The sequence below is a fragment of the Lactuca virosa genome, chromosome 4, assembly GCF_052849685.1.
Source record: "Lactuca virosa cultivar CGN04683 chromosome 4, Lactuca_virosa_CGN04683_v6, whole genome shotgun sequence".
Lineage (NCBI taxonomy): Eukaryota > Viridiplantae > Streptophyta > Magnoliopsida > Asterales > Asteraceae > Lactuca > Lactuca virosa.
Genome location: NC_136429.1, coordinates 235,004,751 through 235,030,061, shown reverse-complemented (window position 1 = coordinate 235,030,061; position 25,311 = coordinate 235,004,751). Strand labels below are relative to the sequence as shown.

At 32.8% G+C, this 25,311-nt stretch overlaps 2 protein-coding genes across 3 annotated transcripts; both read left to right on the top strand.

Annotated features, from left to right (window-relative positions):
* The first annotated feature begins 4,029 nt into the window (after positions 1-4,029).
* On the top strand, positions 4,030-5,920 carry LOC145168761 (conserved oligomeric Golgi complex subunit 2-like). 2 transcript variants are annotated; one of them, XR_013742066.1, is made up of 5 exons: positions 4,030-4,305; positions 4,756-4,926; positions 5,054-5,215; positions 5,363-5,454; positions 5,553-5,920. XR_013742066.1 is itself a non-coding variant. In XM_079087471.1 (4 exons), exons 1-3 carry the CDS (start codon positions 4,611-4,613, stop codon positions 5,386-5,388), a joined length of 504 nt encoding a protein of 167 aa, XP_078943597.1. In that variant the 5' UTR covers positions 4,328-4,610; the 3' UTR covers positions 5,389-5,454; positions 5,553-5,920. The 2 variants fall into 2 exon arrangements, 1 of the variants encoding a protein (XP_078943597.1); XM_079087471.1 differs by lacking the exon at positions 4,030-4,305 and having other exon boundaries at positions 4,328-4,926.
* Positions 5,921-15,944: 10,024 nt separating this feature from the next.
* AAE13 (AMP-dependent synthetase and ligase family protein) lies at positions 15,945-23,211 on the top strand. The gene is made up of 17 exons (XM_079045069.1): positions 15,945-16,168; positions 16,258-16,392; positions 16,981-17,135; positions 17,241-17,405; positions 17,554-17,725; positions 17,798-17,886; positions 18,003-18,074; positions 18,171-18,221; positions 18,382-18,489; positions 18,742-18,840; positions 18,950-19,042; positions 19,567-19,644; positions 19,756-19,942; positions 20,053-20,126; positions 21,133-21,312; positions 22,659-22,712; positions 22,810-23,211. Exons 1-17 carry the CDS (start codon positions 16,141-16,143, stop codon positions 22,855-22,857), a joined length of 1,788 nt encoding a protein of 595 aa, XP_078901195.1. The 5' UTR covers positions 15,945-16,140; the 3' UTR covers positions 22,858-23,211.
* The last annotated feature ends 2,100 nt before the right edge of the window (positions 23,212-25,311 follow it).

The following is a 25,311-nucleotide window of genomic DNA, read 5'->3' as shown; positions in this document are numbered from 1 at the left end:
ACTAAACCTTTCCTACTTTTCAGTGCTAAAATGACAATTCTATCTTCATTGCCTTTCATATACACCTTAACTGTCATTTTATTTTTAGATTTATGATATCAGGTACAATTAAATATATGGATTAATAAATTATTTTGTCTTAATTTAAATTATAACTTATTAGTACGTCTCTATCTATCTTCTTAATTGGTCTTAAAGGTCATATTTTACAAGTATATTTCTATCTTTCTTATTTATTAAGTTTAAACTCATATTTTGATTTTTTTTAAATGAGATTTAAAGTATATTGTTATTTTTATATTAAAGTAACAAAAACATATCATCAAAAATAAAAGTGTTCAAATATTTTTTTCATTCAAAATAAAAAAAAATTATTGAAAGTGAAATAAAACCGAAATGTGTTGTTATTCAAACGAACTTCTTTGAAACATGAAATATAAAATTATACATTAGCATAATAAACTCTCATACAACGGAATTATTTGTTTCATTACTTGGTTGGATTCATTTATCAATTTTTTACCTCCAACTAAACAGACATTTAGTTTAGGAACAATTGTGCAAGTTAAAAAAATGTAAACTATCGAAAAGTGTCACTTTGACGAGCTATATAGAAATATGTAATATTAGAATTTTTGAAATTTTAGTTTCGGCCCCCCTAATTATCACACTTGTGTCCCCCCTATATATATATATATATATATATATATATATATATATATATATATATATATATATATATATATATATATATTGTGTCTTAATAAGAAAACAAAACATCCTTTAAATCATAATGTTTACAACTTAAAAAGATGTAGAATGAGGAAAAATTATCATGTCGAGTATGGAGCAAAGATAAATGGAAATGTTTTCATATTCCTACTTCTCTAATTATATCTTGAGACTGTGAACTGTGAAGCACTTTAATTATAACTGCCATTCCACAAACATGAGCCCTATGAGCATAGTATAATCTCTTTGCGTTACGAGGATCACTAAAGCTAAGCTTTCTTACCCATGCATGTGTGTGTCTGATCTACATCTTGAGTCTTGAGTACATACATAACCACAGTATCAGTGTTAGAAACATCATTAACCTTTTAGTTGTATCTTCAACCAATATAGATTTCCGTATACATAAAAGATGGGGGCAACGGTTGTTAATTTTTCTAACCAATTGGTATCATCAACCAAAAGAGATTTCCATAACAAGATGTTTCAAGACATGTGTATTAATACTAATTTTCCATTCTATTATATATGAAACACATCTACTTCTAAAAGCACACACAAAAGCATTCATTGGTTGTTCATTTTCCGAAACAATTTATTATTTTTTCAAGCATAAAAGGACTAAATCAATCAAACATTGAGTAGAACTATACATCATCCTTCAATCCCAAAAGGAATTCATAGTGGCATTTCATCAAACACCTAATAGGCTGTAAAACTCCCTATCAGAAACAGATCAGGGGCCAATTTAAAATAGTCAATTGTATGCAAAACAAACTCAAATTTATATATTGGAATGTGATGTACAGATAGAAGACAGACAGGAAGAAAAAAATACACTGTGATGCCAATCGGAAGTGTTAAACCATGAAGAGCGTATCAATAGGAAATTAAAAATAATGAAATCGATTCAGATGCTTTGGTTACTTTGCTTCTATTATTCAACACACTCTCCTTTATTGAACTTGATTATGCTGTAGCGATTTGAATTAATCGAATGGTTTGGTTTGGATCTCGTTATACTGATGATGTTATTGCGATTATTATGAAATGAAAATGCAATTGATGGAGGGCAAAATCGGTACTTATCATTTCGTGGAAATAGTTCTTCCTTTTGTTTTTTACGCAAAAAAAATACATTCACAGTATAAAATATACTTCTTAACTTATAATAACACCAAACTGGCAATATTTTTCTTTTTCTTTTTTTGTTATTTACCTGTTTCTAACAGTTTTTACAACGTTGCTAATGGCTATAAAACAGTAGAATTTACACAAATATGACCGATGTTTTTTTAAAATCACATATCAAATCTCTTTAATATTTTTTTCTGAACACTTGAGACCCGAACTCACCATGATATGTCCACTACATCAAACTCAATCTTTTGTTCATTTTGAAGAAGTGTTCCAGTTTGTGTTTGAATGCCAGATACTTCAGAGAAAACAAGTGTAGACAAAATGCACACAAAGAAATTCTCCATGTCTGTCATGTTGCTTAGGTCTGGAAACTGTGATCCGTTTCCATATAAATCACTGATTATTCTGCATACAAGACTGTATAAAAACATTTACATTAGAACATATTGTTAAGAGGGATGGACATAAAATGCAATCTCATTTCATCAAAAATAGAGATCCAATCACTCACAATTTTGGCAAAGGAAGAGAGAAGAAACACAGAAGTTGCTGATTTTACATCCAAATTCAATACTTGTATATACTCCCATGCTCATATTATCAACAATTGTTTTCTCTGAAGTATCTGGTATTCAAACAGAAGGTGGAACACTTCTTCAAGATGAAGGCTATTCTTTTGATCTATGATAGAACAAAAGAATTGCCTTCATCTTGAAGAAAGGTTCCAGCTTGTGTTTGAATGCTAGCTACTTCAGAAAAAACAAGTGTAGAGACATAGGAGTAAACAAAAGTATTGGATTTGGATGAAAATCAGCAACATTCAATCTTTGTATTTATAATGTGATTTACCTTTGCTTGTTTCATTCACTGTGAGATATCATCAAACATGGTGTGGGCAAACTTCCTTCCAACTAATGCATCATTAATTATGATTGAGCGAAACTAGACAAGGTGTCAGTAAATTCAAATCCAAAGTATGGAAAAGGATGACAGCGAATTTATTGTAGCAATATCATCAAACCTAAAGAACGAGAAATTTCAATGAAGATACGTGGAGATCATTAAACACACATGGTGTGACATATCATAAAGCATGGTTGTGCCATCTTCCACTCCATTAATGTATCATGCTTTGAAGGAAACAAGACAGACGGGTACTGTGTAGTGATGCTTACACCTTCATACTGCTATTCCATGAAATCAAGTAAATACGAAGTATGGGCAAAGGTTGCGGCAGTTGAAAACCGATGAACAAGAAATTTATGTAAAGTATGGGCAAAGGTTTTGGCCAAATTTTGTGTGTGGATTAAACTCTATATTTGGCAATAACATTCTCTCTTAAGCCAAAAATCAAACTTCGTATTAATTACTGTAACTTGGTTGACCATAGTTGCAAAAGTGTCATATAGTTGTCAAAAATCATTGTATCACTCTCACCCTTGACCAATCCATTTTTGATCTTGCATGATCCATTTTTCATACGGGGTATTTTTACAATGTTTTTAAATTGGGGTGTGGAAACTTTATCATCAAGGAGAGTTCATTATATTTTTGTGACTTCAATGTAGTTCTAGAGGAGGTTAAAGGTATGGTACAAATTTTTGTAGTCATGCAGCGGCTGAAAGGTATGGTACAAATTTTTGCGGAAGATTTTAATAATATAATTTTAGATATCAATACTAGTTTATAACCTAGTTTATAACCCGTGAGAACTATGGTTATAAAATCAAGTAAACTTTCATATTAAAAAATAAAAATTATTAATCAATTATTTTAAATAAATTATAATTAAGAGATATTTTTTTAATTATATAAAATTATAATCATTGATTTAAATAAATACATGAAATTATATCACCTTATAATCTATATTTATTTTATTTTATTTTATTTTTTGGGAAAATTTCGTGTATGCCCTTATTAAGCTGTAAAATATCATATTTACCCGACATTAAATCTAAATATCATATATACCATTCTTAACATTTAAAATATCATATTTGTCCAAATTTATTTTTTAACTTTAAAATGTTTTTAATCGGTTTTTATATTTTATAATCATTTTAATTTAAAAACATAATGTCAGTTGACTAATTTGCCCTTCAATACTTAAAACCCTTTTGCCTTAACTTGGATCGACCATAATTGACCCAACTATCCTAACCCTTTTGCTGATCACGTACCTGGAAGTATACGAAATTCATTGCTCATTGCGCTAACACGTACCTGGAAGGATACGAAGTTTATTGCTCATTGCGCTAACTGCCTGCATACACATGGCGCAGACGTTCACAAGGGATTATCTATCGATCACAACTTCATTGTGTTGTCGCATCTTCCTTCCGTAATCGCATCTTCCTTCCGACCGCAACACACAACATCCCCCCCCCCCCCCCCCCCTCCCGTTGTCGCACACTCACATCATCACATCAGGTAAAATCGACTTCAACCTATTCCTAATTTCCATCTCTTCAATTTTGATTTTAGGGTTCCTACTTTCAAATGTTCAAATTCTTTTTACAATCAGCTTAGTTATGTTGTATTTGATAGCCTTGTTGTGTTGGATTTGAGCTACAATCCGGTTTTCAGTGAACTTCGAACTTTTAATTTCGCCTATGATCTTCAACCCCAGTGAAATGAATAGGCTAAAGTTCTACTTTGCTCATGCCAATGTCTTTCCACTACATCCTTATTATACACACAAAAATTGAGTACATAACCTGCCTTTTATTGTGATCATGGAAAAGAGGATACAAAATGCCAGCTTATTGCTGGACACAAGTTTAGGACACTGTTTTGTAGATGGATTGATACACAAAGATGAAAATACAGTATACAATTGCTTACGTGCTTATGCTTCTGTGGACTATACCCAAAATGCAGAAGAGATATTCAGATCAACAGTGGTGGCACCATTAGTTCAGAAAGTGATTCCTTACACTTCATCTGGAGTGGTTGGTGGGTCCACTGGTGATGAGCTTGAAGAAGACTACAAACAAAACAAGAATCTCATTGCTCAAGATTGTACATTTTTGTTGGAGATTTCTTCTATAGGTATATGCTCATTCTTTATTCCTGTTTTCTATACCATCAACAATATAAGGAGATTTTTACTGCATGATTTGGGTATTATTGTTGTGTTTGAACTTTGATGGTATGTAATTGTCCCTTGCTATTGCAGAAAATTCGGGTTTGCATGTATTTAGCTTTCTTGCGAATTCATTTATTACGGAGGTTCTTTGGGCAATTCAGCAGGGAAAGCCAGGGGCTTTTTCTCTTGGAAGACCTACTGATTTCTTGAAAAACTACAAGTCAAGTCTTGGTTTTTTGGCTGATTTAGAAGGTAGTAGAATAAAATTCTTATTTCATGTATTGGAATGTAATAACTCATTCCATTACCTTGCTTATTCCATCCCATTCCATTCTTTTGTCATTCAATTCCATCCAACCAAACACACCTAATTCAAGTGCATCTGCATTTTACTTGTAGGTTTCAGGAAACCGCAGGTTCATTAAATTCTGCATTTGTTGGTTCCAGTCCAACTCCAATTCCGAAGTTGTTTGTTATGTACAGTTAGAAAAGTAAATGAATTTAAATTGGTAGATAGAGAAAAAAATTATTATTTTATAAAATTAAACTTTATTCAGCTAATAACTTATTGTTTTGTTGTGTTTTGCAGATAATTCATGATTTAGATCATCTAACGACAGATTAATAAGAAAGAAATGAGAAATGTGGTGATTAATAAGAAAGTGGACAGGTTTTTGTAGAGGATTTGCACAAGCAGACGAAGTCTTTTTGCATCTAGTCCCTCTTTCCAAATCGACCAAGTGAATGTATTCGTATAGAGGATGCCCTTTATGTTAATATAGCCTTTTTAGTAGTTTGATGTAACTTGTTAGGAGCATGTAATGTAATGTATGAAATACATCTCTGATATTATAATAGATGATGTGTAAGTACGATGCTGTTAATTACAATAGCCCATGTTTTAACTCTGTACTATTTAATAACAATACTTACATGTTTGGTCCCTGTTGTTTTAAATTTGGCATTAATTACAATTTGGTCCTGTTGTTTTTAGTTTTGCAATAATTACAGTTTGTTCCTTGTCGATTTTAATTTTGCAATACTTACAGTTTGGTCCATGTTGTTTTAAATTTTTCATTAATTACATTTTGGTGCATGTTGTTTTTAGTTTAGCAATAATTACAGTATAGTCCCTGTTTTTTTAAATTTTGCTTTAGTTACATTTTGGTCCCTGTTGTTTTAAATTTCAGCAACATACTTTCTAGACAAATCTTTTTAGCAACATAGTTCGTAAACATACATATTTGTAGCAACATACTTTCTAGACAAATCTTTTTAGCAACATAGTTTGTAAACATACATATTTGTAGCAACATACTTTGTAGAAAAACCATTTTACCATCATACTTTCTAAACAAACTATTTCTAGCAACATACTTTTTAGAAAAACCTATTTAGCAACATCTTACAACTTGTAATCAATAAAAATAAGAAAATTGTCAAAAGGACCAACTATTGTCATCAATTTTTTTCACATGAACCCTGAAACTCCCAAGCTACCGCCAGATTTGGTTTTCTTTCTACGTTTCCTAAAATAAATAAAAACAATACTAGCATTGTATGTGTTTTGATATCTATTTATAAAATAAGACAAAATAAATGTAATTTTGAGCAACCTTGTAGACGTGGATGTTTCACTTTGATCGATACTTTGAGATGAGGGATTTTTGCAAGTTTTTTCACGGTGTCCATACTCACCACATCGCGAACACTTGTGCCTTCTTTTAGGCTCATCCGAGGGTTTAATTCTATTTTTTTTTTGGGTCTTCCAGGCGGTCTTTTCATGAGAGGTGGGTAAATTTTATCCCCATCTTTTTTAATCCATTGATCTTTTTCGGGCATCGGAGTAATTTTGAAAGCATATGCTTCTTTAAATTTCTCTATACTAAAATATTGATCAACATATTGGTCCCAATTAGCATCCCTTGTAAAAGCAATAAAAGCCGCTGCATGCACACATGGAAGGCCCGTAACTTGCCACACTCGACAACCACATTTTCTTTTGTCTAGGTTGACTTCCCAGCGCGTTCCCTTGAACTTCACATCAGCTTGATTATCACCGCTTCTACATACTTCATATTCACCCAAGTTCTACATGAAAGATAAAAAAAACATATATTATTGAGATCTATATGCATCATCTAAGTTTAAAATAATATGTAATTGAACTATAATTTAACATACTTACCTTAGAGATGTCGTTGAGACGAATCTTAGCATTAGGAACCAATACGCCATTCCATCTTTTCACTAACATCCTCTTCTTGTCAAACCATTTCATAAGCTTTTCTCTAATTGCATCAAGAAGATCAAGAACAGGTTGATAATGTGTCGCACCAATCCAAGAGTTAAACGATTCCGAAATATTATTAGTGATGTAATCACACTTGGAAGTTGTGCCAAACTTGCTTCTACTCCATATCTTTTTATGGTTGTTATTTAGATATGTAATGCCATCTTGACTTACATCGGCAACGTCCTTCAATAATCTGTCATGCTTGGTAGGACGATAGGTTTTTGCAGCACCCCAAAGTTTCTTGTTGAAGAATTCACCACGAAATTGTTTCTTGAAATTGCTATATTAGTGTCGTACACATTCTCTATGCTCAACATTAGGATAAATGTGCATAACAACTACTTCTAACCCTTTTTGCATGTCTGATGAGATCACAAGACCATCTGGCATCCCGATTTCTTTTTAAGTGATTCAAGAAACCATGTCCATGATTGTGTACTCTTTGATTCAAGCACAGAATAAGCTATTGGAAAGATGGAATTGTTACCGTCAATACCCGTTGCAGCAGCTAGTACACCAGTGAACTTTCCTTTTAAATGGCAAGCATCAAGAGCAATATAAGGACGACAACCAGCAAGAAACCCTTTAGAACAAGCTGCTAGACAAATAAAAAACCTTTTGAATCGTTTCTTGTCTCCATCAATATCAAAGTCAATTTCCACAATGCTTCCTTCATTCCTATTTAATAGTTCTTCCTAAATTCATCCAACTTCATGAATGATTCTTCCCACTTACCATACATATCAGTATAAGCTTGCTCTTTACCTCTAAATACTTTTAGATATGGTAATTCAACATTGTAAGTTTTCGTAATCCACTTTCTAAGCTCCATAGGAGAGACATCCCCATCAGATTTCAATTTTTCAGTAACTATATTTGCAATCCATCCTTGAGTAGCACGCTTATTACCACCCTTGTTACTTTGAGTACATGTATGTCCTTCCACCATTTTCTTAACCTGTAAAAAAATTACATAAACATAAATGTATTTCTAATGGAAAACATGTTATATATAAGTTAGGCTATATACTTACTTCAAATGTAATTCCATCTTGCATGATAGAAGCATGAATTCTCCACGCACAATCTATTTTTTCACACCTTGCTGTGAATCGTGTCGGGTCACTTTTCTAGATGAAATACTCGAACTCATTCGTGATTGCATAATGGTTCAAAGCTCTCTTAAAACTAATCGCATTTTCATATTTTGAGCCCACCTTCATGCTTTAACTGTTCTTGCTAAACGAGTCAACCTCATCATCATCCGTCATCGGCTCATATTCTTTATCAGAACTAAGACGGCTATAATAACTTGCTACACTGGGATAATAGTCTGAATCATCTTCATACTGTATTTCATCTCTGTTAACGCATAACTGATTACTAACATTAAGGTTATTTGAGTCAAGGTTATTTTCTGTTGTCACATAAATGGTTACTTCTTTCTCATTTTTATACATGGTAAGCATAGCTATGAACTTCTCCTCAGAATCTAGCTGGATATATAATCGGTCTGATGTAAACTTGTCAACATACCAAATTGAAAAATCTGGATTGTTCTTTGATTAATAACGTTTTGTGACTTCATCATTTAGTTGAGCAAAGTTATATGACCATGTCTCTATGTAGATGCATTTTTGAAAGCCAAAATAATATATTTTCTTACTAGTGTTCTTTGCTAGTCGAAAAATACCCCCATATTTCAATTTTATCTTGTACTTGGAAGCTGGTATACTCGTAGAAACATAATCAATCATTGGAGACTCTACCATGTTCTCCCATATCGATTTTGAGATGCCATCATCCGTGTCTATGTGTGACTGTTACATGTTTATATAACAATTAAGCTTTTAACTCGTTAAACTACATGAAAGAAGCTTGAGAGTAAATAACTTTACCTGTTCAATGAAATCGTCCATGTTTTTGTCCGTTGATTTTTTGCCATTCAAGATTTCATCTATTGATTTTTTGCAATTCAAATCGTCTATTAATTTGTTGTCAATCAAGAAATTGTTAGTTGCATGGAAGAGTATGTATAGGTTGTAATTAAAGATGAAAAACATTGATCGACTTAATTACCAGGTGAGTAATCAAAAGGCAAAATAAGCAATAAAATTTTGATAATAAGAAATTGCGATTTAAAGGATACGAATCAGAATTGTGTAATAAAAAATCAGAATCGGCAATCATAGTCTATACTCCACATTGTATTACCTGATACGACTTCAGTTGCCATCTTCTCGGAATTGATTCTTCGTCAACAGGTGCTGCTCCGCTGCTGAAGATGACATTGAATGAAGAGAATACTTCTTTGAAGTGTGCGCCGTATGTATGCAGTTAGTTAGCGCAATGAATTTTGTATACTTCTAGGTACGTGATCAACAAAAGGGTTAGGATAGTTGGGTCAATTATGGTCGATCCAAGTTAAGGCAAAAGGGTTTTAAGTATTGAAGGGCAAATTAGTCAATTGACATTATGTTTTTAAATTAAAATGCTTATAAAATATAAAAAATGATTAAAAACATTTTAAAAATGGTTAAAAAATAAATTTGGGCAAATATGATATTTTAAATGTTAAGAAGAGTATATATGATATTTAGATTTAATGTCGGGTAAATATGATATTTTACAGCTTAATAAGGGCATACACTAAATTTTCCCTTATTTTTTAATCTAATGTTATTAATTTAATATAATTAGAGTGAAAAAAATTTAAAATGGAGAATCAATTATTAATTTAATGTAATTAGAATGAGAAATTTAAAATTTGAAATTGATAATTAATAGGTTGACAAGTGGCATAATAATTGACATATAATATTAATGAGGAGTTATAATAGTATGGCACTTGTCAATAGAAAAATAAACTTATTCATTTATTAGAATAGGGAGATTTCTTATGTTCCTATGTACGGAACGCGTTTTACCCAAGTGAATATACATTACATTAAAATGACCAAATTAGATCATTTTTTGGTCGCAAATGGTATGGTGGATAAGTATACATGTAACATCCATAAAAATCATGCCAAATTTGAACCTTTTAAAACATTTAAAAATCATTAAGTTATTACAATTTGTTTTCAAAATAGTTTAAACATCAGAGTATCCCAAGAATCAAATCATGAAAATATAAGGAGGCGCACGATCACGCCTTCGCCTTCCCACGATCATTAGAAGTACCTCGAAACATAATCAACAAATGTAAGCCCGAAGCTTAGTGAGTTCCCTCAAAATACCAACACCATACAGATATAACCATATCATATAAACAAATACAACATGCATAATGAGCCATCAGCCTAACTGGACCGCCCGTATCGGGCCTAAAGTCTATCTGGACCACTCTCCGAGCCATCAGTACGTTTGGACCGCCTCTCAGGGCCTTCAGCCTATCCGGACCGCTCATCGGGCCTTCGGTCTGACTAGTATGCCCTAACCGGGTCAGCAGTCTATCCGGTCCGCCATGGGTATCTTGGCCTACAGCACAAAGCAGGACCTGCCTCAACCTAATCCCCCAAACCAACAAACATGTGCACATACATATCATACACAAGCATATATAACAGTCATACAGATCTAACACATCACTAATCATGGCAACCATCTTATAGCCAGGATACCGATCTAACCGATCACTAACATAACAACCATCCTATAACCAGGATACTGATCTAACCGATCACTAGCATAACAACCATCCTATACCCAGGATACCGATCTAACAGATCACTAACATGGCAACCATCCTATAACCAGGATACAAATCATAAAGCATATAATGCAATAAACCCGAATACAAATTCAAAAAGGGTCGACATTGGTGCCTCAGACCCTGTTGATATATGTAACACCCGCGGATTCAGGTTAGTCATTTTAGAGACAATAAGTGTCGAAAACGACTTTTCAAAAAAAAGATTATTTAGAATAAATAATCTTAACCAAGTTGTAGAATATGTCACAAGGTTTCCGTACATATAAAGAACGCCGAAATCCGAGTTATAACGAAGAAGTTATGGCCCGTCGAAGTTTTGCGGCAAAACCGGCACGACACTGCATGACGTAAATAGTGAATTTACGATAAAGGACTTTTTAGCCTTAGTGATATAAACAAAAGTCGTATTATATGTTAAACTGAGAGCGTGCATAAAAAGAACACCCAAATCTGACTTTGTATGAGGAAGTTAGGATTTTTCTAAGATTTGGCATAGCAGTGCACAACCCGGAATTCGAATTTTAGATCGAGCGGTTTTTGGCCAACGCAACCTAAATGAGAATTGAATATCTCATTAACAGGAGCTCAACGATAAAAAGACAGACGAAAACGGAGTCCGTATGTAGAAGTTATGAATTTTACGCAATCATTTAACATTATAATTTTCTTGTACTGTTAAATTTAAAAGCAGTCGAGAATTAGCCGACGGAGTCTAAACGAAAGTTGTAGATTATGTCTCAACCTACGCGTGGATACAAATAACATCGAAAACGGAGCTTGTATGCGAAAGTTACGGGGTTTAGAAGTTGGATGGGTGCTGCTGCGAAGGGGGTGGTGTGGTTGAATATGTGTCATTGCTTTCTCCCCAAGTCTTGCCACCAGATGCTGACATGTGGCACCAAGTTGAGCCATATTTCACCCTATAAATAGAACCCCTTCCACCCTCATTTCTTCACACCTCCACCCTTCTCTTTCTCTCTCTAACTTCTCTCTAAACCTCCCACAACCCCCCTAAAGCCCTAGGAAACTCCCCTAGCGCTAGAAGAAAGCTCCGGAACGCCCGACGGCTTCGAGAAAAAGAGCTTTTCGGCTCAGAAGTTCTGCTCCAGTAGAGCTCGGTTTTTAGCAAAACCCGCTGTAAGTGAGATACGCCTACCATACTTTAAATATAGCTTATATTTAAATATAATATCGTTATTATGAACCTACAAATAAGATTTATCAGTGATTTAAAGTCGTTATACTGATTGATCTACTTACGAGAATGATGTCTAGGCTGTGATTTAGTGAGGTGTTTAAAGTGGGATTTCCAAACAGTATACTTCGTATACCAAACGGACCCTACCTCCGATATGATCCTACCTGGTTGTTCCTTACTTGATAGATCATGAAGTAGACTTTGATTTAATGATGAATCTAGACTAATAATTAATCGCAATAAAGATTAGACTAAAACTTAGCGATAATAATGCTAGGTTTCGTCGAAGGAAAATAGAATCGTTAGAAGCGAAGCGTTGCCTGAGTTTGGAATCATCACTTTAACAAGTGAGTGCATAGTCCCTTTCATGAACATGAATTTTAATACAAGTATTGATTGAAGTATTAGATATATGTTTTTGTGCGAGTTATTTGATGTTGCCTGAAATACGTTTTAAAGAACATACCTGATTATATATGATGATTTAGGATAAAGAGTAAACCTAAATTAATTATGAGGAATATTGGGTAGTATCTTCTTACGAGTACGAGTGAGTTATACTCAGAGAATAGAACTTTAATATATGTCATTGATCCGGGAGCATGGATTAGACATAGTCATTGTCCCTAGTCCGAGAGTATAGATTGGAAATAGTCAAATGTCATTAATCCGGGAGTATGGATTAAGACATAGTCAGTTGTCCTTAGTCCGGGAGTATGGACAAGACATAGTTATCCGTCATTAATCCGGGAGTATGGATTTAGACGTAGACACTTGTCCCTAATGCAAGAGTATGGAATGGGCACAATTATTGATCCGAGAACATGGATTAGATCTGGGAGTAAGAGGTAAAATTTAAGGTCCGAGAGTATGGATAGTCTCATTGTGAGGATTGACGGGGTGGGGTAAGAGTTGATTATAAATATGGGGAAATTGTATATTTTGTGAGTTCTAAATTATATATATGATATAACATTGTGGGATTAAAACCCCTATGTACTCACCAAGTTTCCCAACCTGACTCACTCAAGTTTATTTGTATTACAGGTGTCGATATGAAGTTACATTACACTGAGAGATTAAAGAGATGTAGATTACTAGTGTAAATAAATGTAAGTTCTGTTTATGCTTATGTTTCTGTATTGACGATGACATCCTAAATGTTTTAAAATGAATAAAATACATTTCTTCGGAAATGCTTTGATAACGTATTTATCATGTTTTTCTGGGAACAAATTCCGCAACACTTTTATTAAAAGAGGAACTATGATTTTTATAAAGCATAAACAAAATCGGTCTTTTCTGGCCGTGAAAATGGGGATATCACAATATAGTGAGGACAACTCACATCACGAGTAGTTCGAAGTGACAAAGTCAAACTCCACCAATTGCAACTCCAAGTCCAACACCTACATCCACCAATGGTCCACTTCCATAAATTCCCAAATTACCAAAATACCCCCAGAAGTCAAACTAGTCAACCTTTGGTCGAAGTCAAAGTCAACGGTCAAAGTCAACAGTCCATGTTGACCCGACTCGTCGAGTGCAACTAGCAACTCGTCGAGTTCCTCAAGAACTCAGGAAGTCATAAAACCCTAACTGACTCGCCGAGTTTCCAACCAACTCGTCTAGTCCATACGTGTCCAGATGTCGGGGAAAACCCTAATTGACTCGTCGAGTCTTCTTACTGACTCGCCGAATTCATGCAGAATCAGGCACGGGTAACCTTCATCCGACTCGCCGAGTCGGCTAAGCGACTCGTCGAGTTCATGCAGTCCATTTCTTGTACAAATGTTTTTAAGCCACCCCAAAGCTCCATATTTCAGATCCAACCTCCTAGGACATGGTTTGCACGTAAAGTTGCAAACTTTACGTACATGCATGGTCCTAAATGCCAAAACTAGACTAAGGGAAAGGTTAATTTAAAGGGAAGGGCCCAAGCTTGCCAAATCTCATAACTTTATGGCTTTAAGGACCAAGGGGAGTCCAGATCTGAAGTTACAACTTCAGATCTTGCACCAATACCCGAAATGACTCCCAAATATCTTAAAGATGGCACTAAGCTTAAGCATGAAGATATCTAATTAAAGATAAGCCAAGGTAACGACTTGTTACCTTCAAAATGATACCAAGATGAAGTAGAGTCAGATCCACAAGCTTCTCTTTGCTCCAAGCTTCTTATACTTCACACCTTCTTCACAAAATGCACAAAAATCATTCTTTAAGCCTCATAAACACTCAAGAACAAGGTCAATGGCGATTAGGGTTTCATCTGGCCGTCAAGAGGTGGTAAGGGACCGGAGGTAAATACTTAAGGTCCTTTAAATAGGGTGCAAACCCTAAAATTTAGGGTTTCATCTCCCAGCTCCTACTCGTCGAGTCCGGTCCTCCGACTCGTCGAGTAGATCCAATAATCCACACGGGCAAACCCATTCCTACTCGACGAGTCGGGGCATCCAACTCGTCGAGTAGACCTTCCAAAATGAAAATAAAACTGTAAAGTTTATACCTGGGAGTCGGAGTGTTACAATACAAGTATGGAAGTGATGATTCTCACAAGGGTTTGGTCGACTATAGTCCAATAGTTTTCTAAAAAGAATAAGTGAATAACTTTTGACTATGGCCCAATTCCTTTTCACATTTTCGACTTGTGGTTTATTTGGAGGGTTTTGACAATATTGTGGTTTCTATTTGGGATGAACTTGAAGGTGATACTATGTTCATTACGTTTTAAAATTAAACTTAAATGTGTGAAAGAGAGATTGAAGAATTGGCATAAGGAAGTGGTTATTCATAAGGAATGAAAAAATATTTCATAAAAGATATAAAGGGTATTGATGTGTCTCTTACTGATGGGGGCGGTGACCGAAATTAGTTTCAAAGAGATTAACATCCTTAAAATTATAGCTAGTTGTGATAAAATAGATATAATGGACTTTCGTAAAAAAATCAAGTGAGCGATAGATGGTGATGAAAACACAAACACTTTTCACTCATGCTTAAGAGGAAGAGAAGTTGTTTGGCAGGTGTTTTAGTGAAAACCCTAATTCCAGACTTTGGATCCTATATAAGAACATTAAGGCTAGGGTTTCAACATCCATCTTCCTCCCAACCTCAGAAACCCTAACCTAGCATTCATTGAAGTTGTGAACTCATTCTTAGTGCTTCTTGGTGACTTTTAAAGAAGAACGAAGCTCTTGGCGAGTTGGTTGCTTGGCAAGCATTTCTTCAGCTAACATATCTCCTGGACCTTGGTGAGTGTCCAAGATTAAACCTTTTTCTTACCATGTTGCTATATCTTTGGATTTTGTCCTTTTTCCCATGTTTTGATGGATTTTAGTAATGGGATCTCATAAAGTTTGCAACTTTATGAATCTTCGAGTCTTATAGAGCATTTAATGTATTGGAACTCAATTATCATCGAGTTTTGATGACTTGCATGGAGACTTGGTCATTAAACTCTAGCTTTGACCTAATATAGAAAGGGCTTGTTTTGGACATGCAAGACCATAAAATCCAACTTGAACTAATGACTTGAGGCTAATCCTACGAAAAAATATTTTTAGGTGTTTTTGAATTTCTAATAGGTGTAACATTAAAATTTTTTCTGCAAACATAAATTTGGCTTTTACTTATAGTCCCTTACTAGTTTATAATTCAAAACCAAAAAAAAAAAAAAAAAAGGTGAGTTGAGGTTTTCAATTTTCATTGCGTAACGCTCCTTCATTTGACCCTACCTCGAACTAATTCCCTCCATCTTTGCTAATCTTGCTAAAACCCTATGATGTTAGAAGTTCAAAATCCATACAGATGTGTTCACTAAATTAAAGTGAAGGGCGAGGCAAAAGGCTAAGATGAGTGATCAGATGCCCTTCGCGCTCGAAATTAGCGTATGCTCCTACGTAATCTATTTTATCTAATCTTCCCTTCAACACGAAACTTTTGTCTCTTCCCTGTGATGTCGATGAATGAAAGAAACGTGGACAAACATCTTTGGTAATTCAATAATTATTTATTGATTTTCACGACTTTTTGCCAGTTGGGTGTACGCCATAAATATATATAGTTCACTTCACCGAAAATAGCGATGAACAGATGCTCTCCATTTATTACCAGTCTTCATAATAACTTCAACAAGAAAGTCTTCTTCTTCAACTACTTCCTTACCAACTACAATCCTCCTTTCATTTCTAGCTTCCATCAGTCTCGTCGATTTTCTGGTAAGTTGATCGACACTTTTCCAACTTGATTTTTCAATGATAGCTTGTATTGTCATCCCTTTTCCCCCCTTTCCGTTTCTTACATAATTCTCTGATTCTTGTACGTGTAATCACTTCAAGTTTTAGGCTTTTTTGGAATCGGTAAATGTTACGTTTGTAATTGTACTCCAACTGTTCGTCAAAATGCTTGGTTCTATGGAATTCAATTATGCATCTCTATGTACATGCATTCCGATAGTTACGGCTACTGAATTGAATGTCATTAGGGATCATCCTAATTGTTCAATTTTTGACAACTAATTGATATGCGATTATGTGAATGATCGTTTTTGCCGTGCTTGTTTGAATGATCTCATTAATGGAGTCTTATAGATACAATCCGAGCTTACAATCATCCCCTCTTGGAAAAACTACAATTTAGAGTAGTAGAATTCAAAATTGACATGTCTAACATGACCAAATAAAGGAAGTGGTTTTCAATCATTGCATTGGCAAATATAGTACAGATTAACGCCCTTTCTTTGAGTATAATGTAAAATGATCACGATGATGACATTTTTTTATTAATCTTTGTGAAATTACATATAGCTTCAGGTTGTAGAACATCCATGGAGGTTGTGAAAGAGATTGCTAATCATGGAAGTATTGCTCTGAAAGCCGATGACAAGAGTTATGCTTACCACCATTTAATTTCTTCTGCTTCAAAAATATCCCTTTTGTTATCCAATCATGACCAAAAACTCGTGAGTATAAAATACTAAAATAGTATTACAATTTGCAGTATATAATTAATATCTCATGTTACATGAAAATGACCAAAAACTTTTATCTTGAAATCACTTTTGCAGGATAATAATAATAAGAGTCTAAATGGTGCTAGAATAGGTGTTGTGGCTAAACCTTGTGCTGAGTTTGTTGCTGGAGTACTTGCAATATGGTTAAATGGAGGTGTAGCTGTTCCACTTGCACTCAGCTACCCTGAAGCTGAGTTGTTACATGTCATGACTGACTCGGTTTACTCTCAAAACAACCTTAAACTTTTCTACTTTCCTATCTTTTATTTGCAAGAAATTGCTTTGTATTTGAATGATATTGCTAAAATTGCTTTAATAGGAAGAAATGAAATTCAATAATACAATATTGTTTATTTGACTTTTGAAGGATGTGTCCATGATTTTGAGTACTGAAGATCACAGTGAGCTTATGCAAAAAGTTGCAGCTAAAACTGCTGCTCAATTTTCTCTAATACCAAATGTTCCTACTATGACTTCACAAGCAGTAGATAATGGTGTTGTACATCAAAAAGAGATTGTATTTGCAAATAACATAAAAGGTATATATCCATCTTCTTTAATATATATAATTTCATATACAATAATAATATAAAATTATTTTATTCATACAGATGATGATCCAGCATTGATTTTGTATACTAGTGGAACAACTGGGAAACCTAAAGGAGTTGTTCATACACACAGTAGCATTTTAGCACAGGTAATTTAATGTTTTAAAAAAAATATATTTAAAAAACCAAACTTGTGAAAGATTCGTATATTTTTGAAAAAAAAAAAAAACATATTTATGATCTTCTAATTGATGCATAATTTCAGGTGAAAACATTATCAACAGCTTGGGAATACACATCAAGTGATCGATTTCTACATTGTCTTCCATTACACCATATCCTTAAATAAACATTAAAATTATGATTTTCAATTCCTTTTTTCTTCCAAAAATGTTTCACATTTTTTTGTTGATTCTTAATTTAATCTGTACATGTTCATGGGCTCTTCAATGCACTATTTGCTCCTCTTTATGTGGGGTCCATGGTAATCAAACACTTTTATGTTATTTGCAATTAAGTAAAATAAATTCTTTATCATCACGAGTTGTACGTTTATATATATATATATATATATATATATATATATATATATATATATATATATATATATATATATATATATATATATATTTGTGTTGTTTTAGGTTGAATTTATGCCAAAATTTAGTGTGAGTGGTATTTGGAAAAGATGGCGTGAATCTTACCCAAAAGATGGGACTAAGCTTGATGATGCAATTACTGTATTTACAGGGGTATGCTATTTCTTTTTTTAATATTTAAAATAATGTGGAAAAAATGTTTTTTTTATTTTCTTCCTCTTTTATCTTTCTCAACTATGTTGCATATACAAAGTATATTCCGGGTATGCAAGTTATAATAAAGAAAACCAAAAAAAAAAAAAAAATGCTGTTTAACTTTCGTATCAAATGGCTAAAATTATTTACCATTTATGTTCTTGTCCTTATAATATCTGATTTTTTTTTCTTTATATATTTTTATTTTAGGTTCCAACCATGTATACTAGGCTGATACAAGGCTATGATGCAATGGATCCAGACTTACAAGCTGCTTCTGCAACAGCTGGAAGCCAACTGCGTCTAATGGTGATTATATTTTTTCAAAAACATAAAGATATAATAATATAACCTTTTTTTTAATTAATTAGATTTTGATATTAAAAACTATAAATTAATTAACATTTTTAATTTCCAGATGTGTGGCTCCTCAGCTCTACCCCTACCCGTAATGCAAAGGTGGGAGACCATCACAGGACATCGATTATTAGAAAGATATGGCATGACAGAGGTATTATTATTTATTTATTTATTTATTTATTTATTTATTTATTTATTACAAGTCACCTCAAAAATAGATTCTGTTTTTGGATAATTACAAAAATAGCCATCGTATGATGTGGCATTTAACCAATTGACCACTTTTTATTACGAATAGCAAAAGTGATGCTACAAATTGAGATATATCGCTTTATAAATCGCCCCCACCAATTTCACAAATTTTCGGAATTTCACAAAATAAAAGTTTTTATAAGCCTTTTTTACATCTTTTTGCTCACTCCAATTGCAAAATTGTTAAACGAATTGCAAAATATGAACAGTCTCACAATTTTTTTTACAATTTTGTTACCTTTTTTTTTTCAGCTTTTTGTTAGTAAAAAGTAATTTTGCATTTCTTTGGAATTTCGCAACTGGCCAATTGCAAAATTGATGGTCATTTTATTTTATTGGTAAAAAAGGTAGTAAATTTGTTAAGGGTAATTTCTATAATTATCCATTCTTTTTTCTAATAATTCTGCGTTGTTGCCCTTTTAGTTTGTGATGGCACTTTCAAATCCGTTAAAAGGAATACGAAAAGGAGGCACTGTAGGCAAACCCTTTCCAGGAGTCGAGGTTAGCAAAATTAACAAAAATCTAGAACTATATGTTATTCGTTATACAAATTAAATTAAATTAAAAAAATACAAATTCATAATACGGGATTATAATTGTTGTAATTAATAGGTCAAGATTCTTACAGAAGATAATGTTAATGATGGGGTTGGTGAGCTTTGTGTGAAAAGCCCTTCTTTGTTTAAGGAATACTGGAAACGTCCGGAAGTAACTAAGGAATCGTTTATAGAAAGTGGCTTTTTTAAAACTGGTGATGCTGTTAGAGTTGATGAAGATGGATATTATGTCATTTTGGGACGTAAGCTTTTTTTTTTTTTTTTTTTTTTTTTTAAATATTTTCCATTTTCATTTCCATTTGTTATCAGCGTGTATTTTGAGTTTTTGGCACTTTTTATATCCTCAAATTAGGTACTAATGCTGATATAATGAAGGTTGGTGGATACAAGTTGTCAGCATTAGAAATCGAGGCAATTCTTTTAGAAGTAAGTTTTCTCCAAGTGCTGTTTTTTTTTTTTTTTTTTTACTTAATGGACTAATAAACCTTCTAAACGAGACTAAATGACCATTTTACCCTTATATTAGAAAAAAATTTATTATATATATATATATATATATATATATATATATATTAGAGGCAATTGACCTTAGGAATAGTATAGTCTTTGGGTTTCAGACTTTGGACACAAGACTTTCCTATGTTGGCAGGTTTGGTCCATGTGTAGAAAATAAATTACAAAAACTGTCCCTGTAATTTACAGAAAAGGTCCGTGTGCAGTTTTTTTAACAGAAATAGTCCATGTGTTTAAATACTTTCCTATGTCGGCAGTTTTGGTCCTTGTGTAGAAAATAAATTAAAAAAACTATCCCTATAATTTACAAAAAAACTTCATGTGCAGTTTTTTTAACAGAAATGGTCCCTGTGTTCAAAAAAATTACAGTATACTCTTTGGGCTTGAGACTTTGGCCATAGAATTTTGTATGTTTCCAGGTTTGGTCTCTATGTAGAAAATAAATTACAAAAAATGTCCATGTAATTTACAGAAAAAAGGTCCCTATGCAGTTTTTTTTTACAGAAACAGTCCATGTGTTTAAAAAATTACAAAAATGGTCCCTGCCTAATAGAAAGTTTACAGATTACGTGGGAGTAATATCTAGTTTCATAATATTCATCAATCTTAACATGAGAGGAGTTGAGAATAAAAAAGAAGGGAAAATAGGTAAAGAGTTAGTGTCTTAATACATTAAGCTAGGTTTTTTAGCTCAACCCATTAAGCCATTCAGTTCAGATTCAGCTTAAGAAGAAACAACAATGTATAACTTTCCAGATTAAGTGCTTAACCTATTAAGTAAAAAAGAAACAACCCTTTAATCTAGCAAGCTATATATGTGGATGTTTTCTTTTGACTTAGTGTAGAAAAAAACAACTTAATACAGGAAATCATGTAAATTTACGAATTTGCCCTCATTTAATTTGACTTGATTGTACAGCATCCAGCTATTTCAGAATGTTGCGTGTTGGGGTTACCAGATAATACTTATGGAGAAGCAGTAACTGCAATAATTGTGCCAGATATGGAGATAAAGAAAGCCCGTGAAAAAGACTTAAAGCCTGTAATATCTTTGGATGAACTCTCTTCATGGGCTAAACAGAAGCTTGCTCCATACAAGGTATACCTCCAATTATCATGGCTTATATATATATATATATATATATATATATATATATATATATATATATATATTATAAGCCATTATTTGTATATTATAGCATAATATTTTCATTATATATATATATATATATATATATATATATATATATATATATAAATGAAAATATTATGCTATAATATACAAATAATGGCTAAATGCAAGAAATAGCAATGTACTTTCATTTATTTGTATATTATAGCATAATATTTTCATTTTTTTCTATTACAATTTCTTTTTTTCTTATTAAGACTAAGGGTGTTCATTTGATGGATCGACCTGATTTGATGTGATCAAGTGAATCCAAATTAACTTTGGTTTTCAAAATATGGATCTGAAAATTCTCAACTAAATCAAAATCCGATCTTAACCAACTGGATTACAATTCAGTTGGATCGGTTTTCACAATTTGAATATATATATATATATATATATATATATATATATATATATATATATATATATATATATAGGGCTAAGTTATAATGTGGATGGACATATATATATATATATATATATATATATATATATATATATATATATATATATATATATATATATATATAAGGGAAAACTCCATAAAAGTCCTTATATTTTAGCCTTATAATCGATTTAGTCCTTATATGTTTTTTTATTCAATCATCCCCAAAACCGGTAATTGTATTCCTTTTGATCCTTTTACCCGGTCAACAGGTCATCCCACTTTTAAAAATTCCACTTTTTCCGCTAGATTTTAAATGTTTTTACAAATTTGGTCAAAAATTTACACTTTTGGCCCAGATTTCAGAACTTTATTACGAATTCATCCTAAATTTAGTTTTTCTACATATATTTTTTTTCAAAATTTTGTTTCGAATATGTTTCTTTTTGCTATATAAAAGCATATTTATACAAAAAAACATATTTTTACATAAAAAACCTTATTTTTTCTATATAAAAACCTTTTTTTAAAAATATTTTTGTATGCAAAACACCTATATAAAAACATTTTTTTCTAGATGTTAATCATAACACTGTACTTTCTATTTCTTTTCCTAGTAGGAAATTACACTTTGAAAAATCTACCAAGTTATAGCAGTGAAAATTGTTATGAATTTAATTGACATTTCTCTAATTTTGTAAAGTTTTTAAATTATTATTTTGTAATAGACAAATCAATGAAGTACTCTGTTATTTCTTGCTAAAAAATGTGAAACCTGATTGCTTAAATTGGTTAAAAAAAATGTAACTTCATTGCAATAATAAATTATTAACCCAACTATAAAAAAATTACTGTTTACTGATATTGTGTTCCCATCTATCTCCAGCTACCAACCCGATTATTCTTATGGGAATCACTGCCTCGTAATGCCATGGGGAAGGTAAAATGCTAAGACCATATTTTTTGCTCTATCTGCTTTTGCATTTATAATAAGATTTAAATCTTAAAACTTGAATCATTGTGTGTAATTTTTTTAGGTGAACAAAAAGGAATTGAAGAAGACACTTGCTGCTGAAGAACAATAAACCAGTTTCACCATATGCAACATATGCAATGTAATGTTTGTAGTCTTATGTTGTTGCTTGCAAATTTGGTGATTTTGTTCGTGGTAGAATATTTAACTTCTATATAGATAACTTTATTGCTAGTTGTAACAAGTCTTTTAGGAGTAATGTGGTTTTTATGTTGGAAATGGCATTAGTATTTTGGTTTATGAAAATGAGGTTGTATTCTTGTAGAGAACTTTTGAGGATAAATTAGGTAGAGATTATCGAGTGTTTTGCGTGGTTGCATTGTTTATGGACCTTTTGGTGTAGGCCTCATGGTAAGAGTGCCTCAAGCCATTTAATGTTTGAATGCATGTTGGTTGATTGTTCCAAGTCTTGATTTACATATTTGTGAGGCTCTAACAAATGGTTAGCATTAATATTTCGTTGGTGACGAATTGGCGAAATGGAAATGGATTAACACTCCAAAAGAGCTTTTTTTTTTTCCTTCTTATATGCTTCAACTGTTGGGATGAACAGAGATAGCAACATGACTTACAATCCCCAAATTCTTGCCCCTATCCCCTACAAGTGGATTTGTTATTGTTAGAATAGTCATATTTATTTGTCATAATTTATGAAAAACTCCAAACTTTTATTTTTTGAATAGTGCATCTACTAAATTACCATTTTATTAAATTAATTGTGAATTAATTTTGAGTGTGCAGTGTTGGTGATTTTAATATTATCAACATGTTTTAGTAATTTATGAAAAACTCCAAACTTTTATTTTTTGAATAGTGCATCTACTAAATTTCCATTTTATTAAATTAATTGTGAATTAATTTTGAGTGAGCGATGTTGGTGATTTTAATGGTATCAACATGTTTTAGTGTAGTTGTTATTAATATTGAGATAGACTGAGTTCAAATTTCACTCATTGAGGTTGGAGGTACGGGGTGCACACTCGGAGCGATTAATATGAGCTCGAGATATGGGGGTCTGGGGACAGAGTCCCATGGTGGGGTCTAGGGGCAGCGCCCCTAGCAAGGTCCAATGGGCAGAGCCTCTGGCTCGGGGTAGCTCCCCGAAACATAAACATGATTTTTATATCAGGCATGACTCCAGCCAAGCATATTTCCGCCAAAACTCACTTGATGATATCATGATGATGTAGGTGTTGGTTATGTCTAATACCTACCTGTTTTGGCGCCAAATCTGCATGCAACCACCAATAACTATCTTTCCCTCTTGTATAAAAACATGTTTTTGTTCTAGAAAAGGGTTACAAACATATACTCGAAATATGTTCATTAAGGATTTCTCTATCTCTCAAGAACACATCAAGCAAGATACTATATGTTTAACAATCCGAATTAGGCATGTAATTCAGATTGGTTCATTCTTGGATTATCCTACTTCTGAATTCATGTACCCCGGACAAATAGGACGGATTATATATTTCGGAAAGTGTTTGATAACACGATCATTGAATCTATCCAAGTTTGTATTTATTGTTATTTCTGATTCCTTAAAATTTAATATTTGAAATCTGTAATTTCCGTAAAGGAATAATAATGGCAGAATTTGTCAGGGATATAAGTTCCAAGTTTGGAAAACTTGATAAGTTTGAATGAAACGAATTTTGTCGTTGGCAGAAAAAGATGCACTTTCTTCTTACCACTTTGAAGGTTGTACATGTTTTGAGTACTCCTACACCAGAAGCCCAAGAGAATGAAACGCTGGAACACACCAAAAAACACTACAAATGGGAAAATGATGATTACATCTGTTGTGGGCACATTCTGAATAGTATGACCGACTCTCTCTTTGACATCTATCAAAATCATGAATCTTCAAAGGATCTGTGGGATGCACTTGAATCCAAATACATGGCTGGGGATGCTTCAAGTAAGAAGTTCCTTGTTAGTAATTTCAACAATTACAAAATGGTGAATTCAAGGCATGTAATGGAACAATACAACAAACTCATAAGGATTCTGGGACAATTTGAACAACACAAGATGCAAATGGATTAATCCATTTTTGTTTATAGTGCCAATGACAAATTGCCCCCATAATGGAAAGACTTTAAGCACACTTTGAAACACCAAAAGGAAGAGTTGTCTTTGGTACAACTTGGCAGTCACTTTAGAATTGAAGAGGGTCTTTAGGTTCAAGAAAGTGGAAAGGGAAAAGAAAAGAAAGTTCCTGGATCTTTAGTGAATATGGTGGAAAATGACAAACATCAGAAAAATAACAAAGAAAAAAGGAAGAAGAAAGATGATCGTCACAAAGGTTCAAACAAGAAAGCAAAACTTGTGTGTTGGTATTGCAACAAACCTGGTCACATGAAACGAGATTGTCGTTTGAAGAAGAACAAAAATGGTGCAAGCACTTCTGGACAATGATCTAATGATCAAGGTCCAAAACCAGAAGGTCAGAATTTTATTTCCGAAATTACTACTATTGTTGTTATCTATCATGTAACAC